This window comes from Lygodium microphyllum, chromosome 24, assembly GCF_053477565.2.
Source record: "Lygodium microphyllum isolate KBCC chromosome 24, Lygodium_microphyllum_v1.1.10, whole genome shotgun sequence".
Lineage (NCBI taxonomy): Eukaryota > Viridiplantae > Streptophyta > Polypodiopsida > Schizaeales > Lygodiaceae > Lygodium > Lygodium microphyllum.
The window spans coordinates 32,810,524-32,826,521 of NC_141158.1; the positions used below are offsets into that span (position 1 = coordinate 32,810,524).

Below are 15,998 nucleotides of genomic sequence, written 5' to 3' on the forward strand. Positions count from 1 at the left end.
TAGGATGAATACATGAGGATAACAAGGAAAAACCTCATGCACAACATGCGCAGTGCGCTACTAGAAGACAGATGGGAGTGTATATGTAATACATCAAAGAACAAAGCACAGTTTAGGGTGGATGGACAAACAAGCTCTTCATTCTTTATTTTTTTTTGTGTGTGTGTGAGAGAGAGAGAGAGAGAGAGAGAGAGAGAGAGAGAGAGAGTAGAGGAGAGAGAGAACCTAGAATGGCGGATCCTTGCCCTGCGCGTCGCCTGAATCCTTCCCGCAGCCCGAGAGAGAGAGTAGAGGAGAGAGAGAACCTAGAATGGCGGATCCTTGCCCTGTGCGCCTCCCTGCCCTGCGCGTCGCCTGAATCCTTCCCCCAGGGCTGCGCAGGATCGACCTGACCCTGCGTGCAGTAGGACCGCAAGCCAGCGAGGGCGAAACTGCGCCGTTTTCCCTGCCCATCGACCCTGGCCTTCTGTATAGCAGGTATGCGAGCGAGAGAGAGCGGGCGCTGTCTGTCTTCCCTGCCAGACCTGTCGAATTCTGCCCTTGCCTTCCAGACGTCCTTTTCCTGTCCTGTGCGCACTCTGTCCCACCACCCCCATGATCGCATCTACCACAGGCGAGGGAGGGAATCAGCTAGCGGGAGCAGTACAAAGGGGAGGTGGCTGCACTGCAGACTTGACCATTAGTCCCCTGTCTGTTCTGGCCTTCAAATCCCCTGTACTAAGAGTGAACGGCATGCAGTCTTGTAGGTTTCTGACACAGCAAAAAGAATTCTGTGATATAGCAGAGGGCCGGCCTCTGCCGTGTGAGAAACCAGCTTACAGGGGTGCAGATTTCTAACTCAGCAGACAAAGATCTGTGCTACAGCAAGACACACACACACACACACACACACACACAGAGGCCTTTTACGAAAAAAAAGAGAGAGAGAGAGAGGCCTGTGCTGTTTCTGTCTTCCGCGAGCTCCTGGTGTGGCATCCGACCTGCACAAGTACTGAAACAATATGGCTGGACTGGATATGGCTTTTATCGACCAAATGGTGGCAGCCCTTGGTCCGGATTCTGATACAGAGGAACCAGAGGATACGGTTCCGTGTACGGAGGAGATGCCCCCTGGTCCGGACTTCCGGCCTGCGGGCAAACGCTCCAAGCATACGTCAAAAGAGACAATGGATCATCAAGAACGTTCATATGCTCAGGTTGCCTCTGACTTTGTGGATTCGCAGGATATTGACTGGGAGAATTTACTGGAGTTTGCCAACACTCTGCTTGGTGAGTATGTCCAACATAATCATGCAGATTTTTCTGACTCTGGAACTGAAGATGTTCTGGAAGCCACGGTGGACCGAAAAAGTGTCTTGCGCTCTTTTTCGGTGTTTTACGACCGTGCTGTTATACTCTTCTTCACTGGCAGGGATTCCAGTGCTTTCCCACATTCGCCAGTGGATGCACCATTTACTATAGGGGGAGTGTGTTGAGGAGATTTTTGTTGGGCCCCGAGGCTTCTATGAGGTGCCGTTGAAATCTAAGACGCATCGGGCTGATCTTCTGTCTAAACTGCCATTGTTCTTTGATTGCCGTTTGGTCCATGTTGTGCCATGGCGCCCTATGGCAGACTTTCAGCGCCTCCTTCAACGTGAATGCCCGGTGTGGGTTGAAGTGGAAAATTGCCCGGCTGTCTATTGGCCCTTGTTAAAGGATGCCATGGCCGTTGTGGGAACTGTTTTGGTCCCCTCGAGCCTAAGGGCCATGAATTGCAACCGTTTGTGTATGTTATGGAACACTGCTAGGAAAAGGCCTGCATGGCTTCGTATTAATTGCTCTGGCATGCATCCTTTGCACTTTCGTTTGAAATGGGACAACTTTGTAGGACACTGCTTTTCGTGTGGAAAATTGGGGCATTTTATGGCCGAATGCCCAGAGAAGCAACCATCTTCAGATGATGAGCATGTTGTGCTGCCGATGGAAGACATGGTGCTTGATGCCCTGTCCCAAGATGCAATCCAGCCAGCTAAAGTTCTGGGTAAAGGTAAACAACCTATTTCGGATTTGGATTCCCGTGGCAATGACTGGGTAGAGGCACGTCCCAAAAAAGGTAAAAAGGTTGATGCTGGCCTGGCAGCTACTGGGCCTAATGTTTCACAAGATTCCATGTGTACGTATATGCGCAGGAAAGAAATGTTGTCTTCAGAGCACGCTGCGCATACTATGGTTCCTTTTGCTCCCCGTAATCAGTCTGCTAGGAAAGTATATACCGACGGTCCAAAGGGCCCATCCGCTAAGTTGGCTTTTAATACTTGAGGGAATGCGATTACACCATGGGATCGTCGTTATCCCCGTTCCATCCCCAAGACAGTGGATATTCCGTCTACCTCTAAAGCTGGCCGTCAGAACTCTTTTGCCCTGTTAGCTGATTTTTTGGATGAGGGTGTCCTTGATATTCTAGCAGAAAAGGTTAAATCGAGGCAAGTGGTGCCTCGTTCCTAATTTTCTTTTTGAATACACATGAAGATAGCCACGTGGAATGTGCGAGGCATTTGTTCTCGCCATAAGCAACATGCCATGTGGACTGTATTGTATGAGAATCAGTGGGATGTCTTGTGTGCGGTAGAGCACAAGAGTCACGGTGAAGCAGAAAAAGTTGTGGATTGCCATGGGTTTTGCTTATTTTATGCAGGGACACACGCCGCGCATTATTCTGGTGTGCTTACGATTGTACATGAGAAATATCAGCCAGTTCTTATTAAAAATGATGTACATGGCCGCTTTGTGGTGGCTGAAGTTTTATTTGAAGGAGAAATCTTATGGTTGCTGGGCCTATATGCTCTGAATGATCCTTTATCCCGCCGGGATCTTTGGAATACCTTGAAGACCTCCTTGTCACTTGGCAGACGGAGTTTTTTGATGGGGGATTTTAATGTGTGTTGATTCTTCACAATCCACTTCAGGGCATTCGTTGATGGGCGCTCCGGAAAGTCGGGTGTGGAATGTGTTTGCTCTTGCTGTGCTTAAGCAAGATCTATGGTCCTGGCTACACCCTTCTTCTACAGGGTTTACTTTCCATTCGGCGCAGTATGCCACTACATGGTTGCGGTTGGACCGAATGTACATCATGCAAGATGATGAATTTCTTCCTGAGATGCTGGAAATGACAGTCTTGCAACAATATGCCTTGTCGGACTATTTCCCTCTGTAGCTTGAGATACTTGCACAACCCATTGCACCTTTTATGCAACTGCTGGATAGACTCCCTTTACATTTCAACTCCTCTTATTTGAAGCAATCGCTCTTTCGGGGCTATATGCAACAATTGATTGATAGATTTTTATTGGACTTCACCTCTGAGGGCACTACTTCCTTTGAACGATTGCTCTCTAATGTGCAGAGGATAGCTCGGCAGTATGGGATCCACCATGCCTCTCTTTGTCGGCGACGTCGACACAGAGCGGAGGACTTACTGGCTTTGGTTCGTTCTCTACTGGTAGACACTCCAGATGATGAATTTCTGCTGTCACTGGCAATGCGTTTGGCTGTTCGTATCAAAGAGTTTCAGTTGAAATCTTATCAGCAGGACAAATTGCAAAAGTTGATTGAGAATTTGCAAGATAGTGCTTGTCAAACTCATAAGTTCTTCTGCGCGCTGCATGCCTCTCTTGCTCGAGAAAATATGACTAGACTTCAGAATTTAGAGGGTCAAATGGTCACTGACCCTCAGACTATTGTTAATATGTGCAGGAATTATTTTCTAGATCTTCTTGGTTCTTCTCAGTCACCTTCTGACCAGGTTACGCATGCATGTTCAGTCTTCTATGATCTGGTCCGACATCAGGTTCCACTTGATATGCAAACTACTTTGTAGTCTGATATTTGTGAGGAGGAGGTTATGGATGTTTTGTTGTACTTGCTTAAGGATAAAAGTCCCAGTTGGGATGGTCTCACCAATGAATTCTTTGAGAGTTCTGCTACCCAACTGGTGAAGCCATTGACGACTATGTTTCAACAGGTTTGGGAAACAGGGTTCATGCCTTCCTCATGGAAAGAAGGGCTTATCAAATTGCTTCCAAAGGTTCCTTCGCCGTCAATGTTGCAACATTGGAGACCAATCTCTTTGATGGGTTCGATGTATAAAATCTTTTCCAAAGTGCTGGCGAATCGGCTCCACAAACATCTTTCGGCCATTGTGCATCCTCTTCAATATGGTTTCATTAAGGGCCGCAACATTCTGCATAATATCTTAAATGTGCAAATGGCTATTGACTATGCAAGGCACTCTAGTCAGGAAGTGGTATTGATCCAATTGGATCTGGAAAAGGCTTTTGACTATTTAGACTGGTCTTTCATTGCGGAACTTATGTCTACGACGGGCTTTGGCACTCGGATGTCCCGCTTGATCTACACCATTAGTGCGGCCGCCTCTTCGCGAGTTATGCTAAATGGTGGTGTTACAGAGCCCTTTGTCCTTGCACGCTCTATGAGACAGGGTTGTCCTTTGAGTCCTCTCTTCTTTGCCCTGGCTATTCATCCGGTTCTGTCGATGTTATCCTCCATGGCAGCTTCTACTTAGTTGGCCGGATTGTCTCTTCCTTTTGGTCAGCACTTCGTTAGTCAATCTTTGGCGAATGACAGTTTTATGATTTTACGTGCGGGCAAGGACAATATTCGCAAGGCATTAGATGTTGTAACGCTCTTTGGTCATGCTTTTGGTCTTCGTATCAATACTTTCAAATCGGCCCTTCTCAGTTGTACGGAGTACGATTTACAGTCATTGGGCTGGCAGGGACATGTTGTGCCCCGTGGTTCCATTGTCAGGCATCTTGGGTACCCTTTGGGTGTTGATGTTCTGCCAAAACAACTACTACAGTGGATTTCACAGAAACTGGCAGTGAAGTTTCTCTATTGGAAGTCGCAAGCTTGGCCCTTCCATGTTCGCCTCAAAGTGGCTCAAACAATCATGCTGCCAATGCTCACATATTTCTTGCCATTGCTGCCTTGGACTCCTACTACTTTGAATGCTCTCACCCGGCCCATTCGTTTCATGTTATGAAAGAAGGATTCATTGTATGCCGATATTTCGTGGATTTCGTGGTCGCATACATGTACCCCCAAACGCCTGGGTTGTGGGGCTATTTTGGATGCTGAAACTCATATGCTGGCACTTTGTTGGTCTCTTTTTACTGCCATGTATGTGGAGCATCACCCGTGGGCCACTATAGCTCGTTATTTTCTTGAGGACCGCGGGCTTTTGCATGGGAATACACAAATTCGAGGCTCCTGGTGGCATGTGCTTAATGCAAACTCTCGGTTTTCGAGTCCTTACTCATCTTTGCTTGTTCATTTGGTCGGCTCCTGGCAATTGGTTCTCCACAAGGCGCGTTGGTATCCAGCGGAGGACCGCGTAAATACTAACTCTTTTCAATTGGAATTGTTGGCAGCCTCGAGATTACTTTCATGGGAAGGCAAACATGAGCTAAAACCAAAATTTAACCGCATGGCCCGTTTGGGCTTGACTTCAGTTTGCAGATGCCACCCTCGCCAGTCGTAATGTCTTCATATTATTTCGTACTACACTTAGCCTTTTCTGTGATAGCCTCTAGTGTTTTGCCATGTTTATGGTGTGCCCACACTTTGCAGGTGTTGCTCTCACTAAAGCCTCTACACACTTTATACTTTCTGGTTGTGATTGAGGAGGGGTGTTGAGATATTTGCAATCACACCTACTGTAGCCTCTTTGTATGAGACAGTTTAGGCTAAGGATATGCAAGCTACTTTATCCCATAGGCGCAGAGAGGGAGACTACTATCCATCCAGCAACTATAAAGCATTGTACTTGACTACCACTTTTTCATATGATGTTGAATGCAATATCATGATGCTTTCTCTTTTCAGTTATTGTCTTGCTAATTGTTAAGTCCTAGTCTTGGTCATTGTCAATCTTAGTCTTTATCTATGTCATCATGAGTTTCGTCTTCATCTTCCATCCTCCATAGCTTCCGCCTTTGCCATGCTCTAGATCCTGTGTTTCTTAATAGAGCATCCTACAACCATGACTCCATCAGTCGATAGATCTCATTCGGCACTCTGACTTGCTCCCTCGGGAAGACTTGCTTCCCTAGCATAGGGCAACTTCCTCTGTGTCTTTGCCATGACTTGTGTATCTCAGTCCGTGTTTTGTACTGAAAAGTTCACACATGGTGGCTTAGAGCCATTGTGTATCTTGTAATCATGTAACCTTGTACCTTTTTTCGTAATTAATATAATTACCTTTTACGAAAAAAGAGAGAGAGAGAGTGTGTGTGTGTGAGAGAGACTTGGAATTATGATAATAAACATAAGGCTAGTCTTAAGAGGCCAAAAATAATAAACATATTGTATGGTCTAGTCTTTAGAGAGAGTGTGTGTGAGAGCGACTTGGAATTATCATAATAAACATATTGTATGGTCTAGTCTTCAGAGGCAAAAAATAGCCTATTTTTTGGTACGAAATGGTATGGATACGTACCGTACCGTACGGTACGAACCGTATGGAACGAATTAGTCTGTATGTAGTATGAATGCAACTATGCACACACCTCCGCCCCTCAGTCAAGCAACTTCTCTTAAGGGAGGCAGAGTGATGGCAAGGGGTAGTGGAAAGGTCAGACTCACATTGCCATCGATCAGTCATCTCAATCAACAACGTTCTCAACTCTAAAAGGGCTTGTCTGCAGAGGCCCACATCGTCTTCGTAGAGACATTTGATTCGAGCCTCATCCGCGTCTGTGAGTTGCTTCCCAATGAGGTTACCACAGAGGCCCACTCATCATAGAAGAGCACATCAATACTTGTTTGGATTGTGAACAATGGAGCTAAACATCACATGACTCCTATAGAGGACATCTTCCTACCCGAGCCCTTGTAGTTGGGCGGGTTTGTGTGGGAAATAACTCCTTGGTTAAGATCCAAGCTCAAGGTTACGTTAGTTTTTCCACTGACAAGGGTCCGGATCTAGCTTTGCTGGACAATGTATACCATGTCCCTCAACTTGGGGTGAACTTGTTATCAGTTCAACAGCTTTGTCGGTTGGGGCAAGCCGTTTTCTTTATAGGGACCACAATCGAGATCCTTGACTCTCAGACTGGTTTAGTGATTGCTCATGGTGAGACACAGCCTAATAGCCTATATCACATGACCCATTTTCTTACCGAGCCGACAGCCGAGGGCTCTGTGTTCCATAGCTTCTAAGCATTAGCCACATCTCGAGAGCCTACGAACGATGAGTGTCTTTGGCATTTCCGCCTAAGGCATCTTGGCTATAACTCTCTTTATGAGTTGACTCGCCATGAGATGGTTGAGGGCCTTTCTCGCTTGAAGCTAGATCGAGAAGTAGCACCGTATCCCATTTCCTTAGCAGTCTACACATAGAGTAGAGACACCTCTTAGATTGATTCACGTTGATCTTTGTGGACCCACATCCATTGCTGCCTTGAACGGTGTTGTGTACTTTTTGATCGTGGATAATCATTTGAGATACATATGAGTGTACTTTCTCAAGCATAAGTCCGATGCTTTCATATATTTCTTTGCTTGGGTGCTACTGGTTCATAACTAGGCAGGTTGTTGTGTTGGTTGCATGAGGAGTGATAGCGATGGTGAGCTCCCACGGGTTTTTCAAGTTTCTACAACAACATGGCATCTCTTACTAGCTCACCTCTACTAACTCCCTCTCTTAGAATGGAGTCGTAGAGCATTGGAACCAAATAATTATGGAAATGGCACACTCTATGCTGTTCGCAACAGAGCTTCCTGAGCGCCTTTGGGTTGAGGCTGCTAACACTACGCTATATATTCTCAACCAGTACCCAATTGCGGCTCTTCCTCAAAAGACCCTGTACGAGGCATTCTTTGGCTCTCAGCCTGTCATATCCCACTTCAGAGTCTTCAGGTGTCATACATATATACATAGGCCTGATGATAAAATAGGGAAACTTCTTTGGTTAATTCATATTAGACCAGACTTAGCTTACTCAGTCAGTATTTTACAACAGCTAGGATGTCACGTTGGATTGCATGTCTTTGTGTGTAGCGTTATTTGTGGTGTACTTATTCTTATGGCCTCACTTATGGTTTTGGTTTATGTTTGCAAGCGTATATTGATTCTGATTGGGCAGGAGATCTTGACACTCGACATTCCCATGGCAGCTACCTCTTCACCTTGGACACAGCTTCCATTTCTTAGTTCAATTGCAAGCAAGAGACAATGGCGGCTTCCACAGCCGAGGTTGAGTATAGGGCTCTTTTTGATAGCACCACCAAGGCTATCTACCTGAGGAGCTTATTGGCGGTGCTTCACTTTTCTTGTGACTCTCCCACTGTTGTCTACTGCGACAACCAGAGTGTCATTGCCCTTGCGCGCAATCTGATCATCACACCATGGACTCGGCATCTGAAAGTTCACTTCCACTTTTCCAAAGAGGAGGTTAAGCTACGCACTATCCGCCTAGAGTTTGTACCTTCATCAGACAATTTTGCAAACATTTTGACCAGTGGTCAACCGACCGGTTCTTCAATACCTTCTACCTAGGATCGGCTTGGGTACACTCTCCCCTACTACTTCAAATTGATGGGGAGAGGGTGCGTTTCCTTCCAGTTTGAGAGGGAGCGGCTACTTCTCTTGATAGTGATAGTGATGATACTTACAGTTTTAAGACATTCATTCATTCATTTATTCTTTGCATTGTACTTATGGACATTTGTAACTTCATCTGCGTTGTTAGGATGACATGATTGTAAAACAACACTTGGACAAGTGAACAATTTCCCTATGAGGACATTGTCCAAGAAGTGACATCGTTGCATTGCATTTTGTGTAAGCATGACATCTTACTTTTCCCTTTGCATTACCCCATGCATTGGCATTTTGTTCATGTAAATATACATCTATATGCATTTATCACTTTTTGGTCTTTTGGAGTGGTCGATTTGGATTCACCATATTCGTGGCGCACTCTTAGAGACAACTTAATAAATTGTAGAAAATTTACATCTGGCTTAACTTCGCAAAGAGAACTCACTAAATCAAATTCATGATAGCTAGAAAGAGCTCGCTTTTCTCGCCAAACCATTCTCTCCTTTGGTCTTTGGTGCTTCTTTCTTGGCTTTTGCCTTCTTATTTGGCAACTCCCCATCCTTCTTGGGGTCAGCTTTACCATCTATAGCCTTGAGAGATCCACCTTTCATATTGGGATTAAGGACTTGCGTTCCCTTATCATCTTGCTTGGGGTTTTCCTTGACGGGTTTTGCATTGGCTTTGTCGACTTCTTTACCCTTTGACCTCTCGTAATAACCCATAGATTAGAAGCTTCATTGCCATTGACGTAAATAGCTTCTATAAGGCTAACTCCATTGAATCAAAGCTTGAAGAACTCTCTTGTCATTTAGCCTTTGATTTCCCTTTCTTCTTATTTTTCCCTCTCGAACTTGCAACAAAAGCTTTGGTGGAGGTGGATCCACTAGCTACCTCTTTGGCGTGCTCGTCATGCTCCAAAACAAGCGGGGAAGGCTCCTTTGATAGAAGCTTCTCACAGGTTCTCAATGTAAGAAGGTTGATGTACTGCGAATGGGGTGTGGGCAGCAAAGCTCTAGCACCTGAAACCTACAAAAACGAGATTGGAATGTGTGGGAGGACAAGTTTTCTTTTTATAGAAAGTTTGGGGTCTTCCAAATTAGGGTTTACATGTGGAAACTCTCTTGAACCACTCCCAATTTAGAAGAATGGTTAAAATTCATTAATTAACTTGAGATTTGGGGCTGTTTAATAAAAGCTAATGGTAATGTAGCTCAACACCACACTTTGCCATAGCCACCCCACACCACCTTCTACTTCACACACGAGCTTAATGACATCTACACACATAATGTATATGAGAGACTACTACACTTGGAGCCCTCGACATCTCTAGTTACACTCACCTCAGCTCACTTTAGTCATAAAATCAGCCAGCCATCATGAGCTTCCCTCACCACACACGGTCCACACACAAAATAGGGCCGAGGGTTATACTCCAGAGCACTTGGCTTGATGAGGAGCAACTTAGGGTGTAGATTGCACTTGACTAGATCACAGAGAAAGAGCCCCAAAGAGAGTGACACCACTTCACTCGCCGGAAATGGCGAGAGTATGAGGAGATATACTACTCGGACCCCCTACTCTTTCAGAGTAGAGATGTTGCTATGCAATCTCACATGCATAGTTGTCCCCAAGATGGACAACACCATGTCGACCCCCTATATAGGCAGAAAACCACTCACAATGAGGGGTGACATGAAAGGAAGCAACTGCATCAAGAATCTAGGTATGCATGTCATCATCTGTATCTACAAGTAAAGCATGTGCACCAAAGTGTGAAGAGACAAAGAGTACATCACTCCCACTGTCACTATCATGAGTGACTATATTCACCTCCTCAATTTTCACACTGCTCTTCTTAGGCTGACTGTTCTTCTTCTCTTCCTTGCTATCATTTGTCTTATTGCCTTTTCCTTTTTCTTTTTTCCAATTGTAGCAGTCACGTTTAAAGTGACTCTTCTTGCCACAATGATGGCATTCAACATCTTTGCCACGTGATTTATAGCGTCCCTTGCCATCACATTTGCCCTTTTGCTGTGATTTACCTCTAGTATGTAAAGCACTGGAAGACTTACTGGATGCATTATTCTGCCGATTCATCTCTTCCATAAGTAGAGCACTCTCTACATCAGCATACAAAAGGATCACATTAGAATTGCTCATAGCAGTCCTGAATGTATCCCAACTCTCTGGTAGAGTGCAAAGTAAGAAAGTTGCCTTAAATTCCTCATCAATCATGAACTTCAAGGCAACCAGTTGGCTGAAAATGGAGTTAAACTCACTCAAGCGAGTAGACATTGCTGTACCTTCCAACTCTCTGGTAGAGTGCAAAGTAAGAAAGTTGCCTTAAATTCCTCATCAATCATGAACTTCAAGGCAACCAGTTGGCTGAAAATGGAGTTAAACTCACTCAAGCGAGTAGACATTGCTGTACCTTCTTTCATACGCAAATCCATAAGCTTTTTCAGCCAATACACTTTGCTTGCAGCACTCTTCTGTGCATACAGTTCTTCCAGTCTAGTCCATATAGCATATGCAGAATCCAAACCTTCAATATTGAAGAGCAAGGCATCAGAAATCGATAGCTCTATGGTTGAGCGTACAAGCTCATTCAACTCATCCCAATCGTCCTGATCCATGTCCGCAGGCTTTGTCCCTTTGGTTTTGATCGGCTTTGCCTGCTTCTTTTGTAACACAATATTGTAGCACTGTTTTTGTCACATTGCAAAATTATGTGCGCCTTCAAGCTTCTTTATGTGCATCAAATTACTCCTGTCATTGCTGCTAGCCATGATTTTCAACCCAAATGTGACAAAAAAAACCAGCAAATGCAGGCCCAAACTGTCACCCAAGTGACCAAGGTACAAAAAAGTACCAATCAACAATAAATGACCACGCAGAAGTACAGATTTCAGATCTGTAATTAAGTTTTCAGAAGCACCAAACCAAGTGCTACAGCATTATCCAACTGATTACAGCTGTTCCAAGGGCATGTGCATCACAGAATAGGGTTCGTGGCTAGATGACAGCTATCCTTATCTACTCTAGTTCGTGGCTCAGTTAGTATGTCACCTTAGTTAGTTGAGTTTGTTTTGAGACCCATATATAGGGTTCTTCTATTTCTCTGTACTGGTGTTCTTTTTGGCTTACATAACTAAGAAGAGGAAAACTGTTTTCAGCCTCCACCTTTGTGTGTATTCCTCCATTGTGCAAGTGAGAAAGCTACAAGTGAGACTCCTTCCTTCTCTCCCACATTCTTGACAGATGGATTGGGTGCCTTCACATAGCAATGACGGTAGAGCACATCATCATAGATGCTTTTCACCGTTAGCAATTGTGTGTCTTGCATAGTCATCTCTTGCTTGTGAGCCTTGGTTTGTCAAATGGGATCATTAGGAGCTTTGACATTCAGTGTGTCATGTGTTTTGACGGAGGAGGCAGCTCTTTCTAGAGCATGCATTTCTTTTTCAGTTGGATTTAGGTGCGTTCAAACTAGCTAGCTATTTTCCAGCTCAATGTTAGTGGGTTTGGGCTGTGTTCACATTGGCCAGGATGGGGCAACAATATCGATGATGGTGATCAGCATTTTCTTGATTATTTTATTGATGATGTGCAGTCTGCAAGCATTTATGACTCCTCTCGGATCAGGTCAGCCAGTTTTTGGACTTTTTGGCTATTTATAGCCTACTCCCTAGTTAGTTGATTATTATCCTTTGCAAGTGTCAGTAGACTCCGAAATTCACGGATTCTCCTCCGTCTTCTGGTGCTGCCTTCCGTCATCAGCCTAATCCGATGCCCCCATTGACCTTATGGTGTCACCTATGGGACAGTTGGAGGCTATGGAGGATGCCTTACTTCATTTGGCTTCTCACAGATGGGGGCTTGGCAGTAGGGAGAGGGTTGGCCCAGATGCAAAAGAAGATGGAGCATGTGAACATTCCCCATAGGAGCGCTTGGAAACTCCAAAGCATTGCCTTTGGTCATGCGAGGCAGCCCAGTTGGTTTGGAGAGGAGTTTGCCTTCTCCGCTGTTGAGAGGCGCCTAACTTGGGGTGTATATCCTATGTTAGCAATCAATTAGCTAGGGCTACCACTTACTATATGAGGCTAAGATGCATGACATGATCTTCATCATTGAGACAGAAACTTGTGCTATGGTTGGTTTGGATGCATTGCCCATCCATCAAGTATTGGAGCCCACAACATCACATTTAGAGGTGTGGGAGATTATCAAGAGCCTCACAGGGTGGCATATCTTGAAGGCATGCTATCAGCTGATTTTTGGTGGCAAGTGCCTCTCTTCATATGCCACCTTGGCAGAGCTCTGGACATCCATTATCCACTCACTTCGTGGCTGGTGGGACAAGTGCAGGGCAATTCTCACACCCTTTAGGAGCTCTGACATCATTTCTTGCTCACCTAGGGCAGCCACGACCTGTTTTTCATGATACAGCCACAGCCCAAGGTGGGGGTATACTCCTCCATGGCTTCTTTCCCCCATACTCCCAAGACCACCTTAAGAGGCTTGTATATATGATTGTTTGAAATTTCGATGCAGCTCCAGCTAGACTGTTGAGCACATGTACTTCTTTGTAATATTCTTCCGAGTAATATAATTAGCCATAGCAACAAAAAAGTGAGGGTTTTATGCTTTGTATGAGTTAGAGACATGGAGAGTTTGAGCGCTAGGGTTTTTTTATAATGTAGTGTACAATATAGTCGGAGTGAAGTAAGATCGCCCACTTTCACCAACTCTCTTTGGTGTTTATATTGATGATTGATTAACTATTTGACTATATTGATAGGGTGGTAGGAGCAAGAACGAGTTTGGTTGGATATCCCAATACTCCTACATGTAGATGATGTAGTTTTGATCTCAAATACTCTTGAAGGTTTGCATACACACTAGATGCACTGTAGCCATTTTGTAAGGATAGTAGTTTGATAGTGAACCTTGGGAAGAGGTTATTGTGTTTAACGCCACAGGCATGGGTAACTCATTTGGTGCATCACTTTACCTCATGGGGGATGATAATGGAGCAGCTCGGATCATATCTACACTTGGGTGTTACTTTGATGAGACCACAATTTTCATTGAGAGAGGCAGCCATGTACAAAGGATTTGTTGCATTGAGGGGACTTGAGAGGCAATGTGCACATGGACAGTTTTAGGAGCCATGCTCTAAATTGTGGCTTTTGACACATTTGCCACTCCTATTTTGTTCTACAGAGCAGGCATATGGGGCCACATGAACCCATTTGAGCTGACTAGTGGTGGATCCAGTCGTCGTAGAGGCTTCATTTTAGACTGTGACATGCTTACAAAGGATCTGAGAGCTCCCTCAACACAAATACTCCAAATTCATATTGGTTTTAGTGAGACAGCAAAGGGAGGGGATACAAATTAGTATGCCCAGATGTTTAGTAAACCATGTGCACTCAGATGCGGATGTGGTTTGGGGCACATGAACAACAGATGGATCACCTCCCACCTTTTCAGATCAGCTTGGATTGCCCACATTTGGGGCTCACCTGCTTAGAGAGGAACTTGGTTGTTAGGATGGATATTGTCATTGGGATTATGCTGTTCAAGGAGACACAAGATGTTGGTTTGCACAGGCTAGCACATGACTGATCTACCACCACTCAAGTATACTCTAGGTAGATACTCCAGAGAGGCATGGGAAGAGAAGATATGTCAGCTATGCTAGCTAGATGTGGAGGCAGGGGCATTACAAATGTAGATGCCCTACATACTATGAGATACAAAGGGTGCTACCATTGCATTTTCCATGAGGGGTTTGGCCCCCTTCGTCGGATCGTGGCCTTCCCTGATCAGAGATGCCTGGGACTCTATATTCACATCACCATTGGACATTCTCAGAGAGACTCACCTCAAGAGATGCCATCATGGATGTATTGAGATCCCTTCACTATGCTAGATATTTTGGACAATAGCAGATTCAAAAGCTCTTGGACACATAAGAGTCCAGTTTCTTGTTGTTTAATACTTATCCATGATGAGACATACCATGGATTAATTGTAATCACTATTTTAGTTTCATCCTTCATTGTGGCCTTTAGTAGACATTAATATGACTCTCTTTCATTCTTCTTTTTCTCTCTCTCGAGTGTCTCCTGTTAGGCCCAAACCAAACAGATCTGCACTGCCTCCTCCAGAGTCCTAAACCTTTAGCAGTGCTTGGCCCGGAAATGTGGATGCTAGATTGAGCTCTTCAAACTAGTAGCCATTCATGTTGAAGTACAGTCCAAAACCAACACTACATCATAGACATCTACATGAAGTGACATTATACTTTGATCATAGATACAAATCAAAATGGATTTTACAACCAAATGTAAGAGATTCTGCCCACTCACCCTTCAAATCTTCTGCTGGGCTGACAGCTTTGATCACAGTAGCAACAGTTTCCTTCAAAACAAAGTGGAATACATATCATCCACCTGTTCGTTCATGTCTAATGGGTGTTAAAGATCATTTTGATACTTACATATTGTTTAGCCGTCTGAAAGAGCAGGCTTTTGAGCTGTGCAACCAGAAATGATATTGGCAGATTTGAAGCATCAAACCCTACTGAATCTGAAAATGTTGATGACTGAATAGAGGCCTAAAAACATGGAAAATGACATAATTATACCAAATTGTAGTATGATGCTTTGTCTTTGTGTTTGGCAAACACATGCATCATTGGATTTTAGATGAGATCACAGTTTTATTCCATTATTAGACACATTTGAGGAGTTGATGTGACAACCAATGGCATTGGAGATTGGGAACTTATTTGAAGTAGCTGCAGAGATGGTCAATAAAGTTGACTTCACCATTCATGATAACAGCAATATGGCTTCACATCAGTTCACTCCAAGCAAGTTCTATGAAAACTTGTGGAGTGATTGAAAGTGGATAAGGGGGCATTCCTTTTGTATTTGGAGGCCAAGTCCTCTCCTCTTATTCGAAAAATTTACTGACAGTAATCCATGGTCTCAAATTGTCACACTTGTGACCTCGATAGTATCACTGTCTAGCTCCTCTAAATGAATTTGAGACATCACAAAATACAAGCCTTGCAAACTTTCAAATTGGAAAATTTGAACAAAAATGGAAGGCAGATTAATCATGCAAGCTGAAATTTGTGAGGTTTTGTCTGGTTTAAGGGATGGACTTTTGCAATATTCATCTTGGTTTAAGAGATTCACTTTTGTAATATTCCTCTTGACGTATAAATTGTATACCTCAAGAAATCTGTTGTTGCTCAATGAAGTATTGCTCCGAGATTTTTTGAAAAGTGAATCTACGTCGTGATTCTCTTCAGAGCTTCCATTAGAGGCTGCAAAGGCAGTGATCTATTCAAAGGAATGTACACTGCAGTAACTTG

The 15,998-nt window shown here is 44.2% G+C and overlaps 1 protein-coding gene and 1 long non-coding RNA gene across 8 annotated transcripts in view; one reads left to right on the plus strand and one right to left on the minus strand.

The window, feature by feature from the left end:
• LOC148014962 (serine/threonine-protein kinase BLUS1-like) overlaps positions 1-15,998 on the minus strand; it is a 122,991-nt gene that overhangs the window by 16,005 nt on the left and 90,988 nt on the right. For all 7 annotated transcript variants that reach the window (XR_015688431.1, XR_015688432.1, XM_087665853.1 and 4 more), the window contains exons 15-17: positions 15,856-15,950; positions 15,114-15,230; positions 14,983-15,034 (exon numbers count right to left, since the gene is read on the minus strand). Coding sequence is in view for 5 of the 7 variants with exons in the window: in XM_087665853.1 (XP_087521979.1) it covers positions 14,983-15,034; positions 15,114-15,230; positions 15,856-15,950 (264 nt within the window). In the remaining 2 variants the exon portion in view is untranslated. The remainder of the gene's footprint in view (positions 1-14,982; positions 15,035-15,113; positions 15,231-15,855; positions 15,951-15,998) is intronic.
• The window catches only part of LOC148014963 (uncharacterized), a 108,351-nt gene that overhangs the window by 15,830 nt on the left and 76,523 nt on the right, over positions 1-15,998 (plus strand). The window lies entirely within an intron of this gene.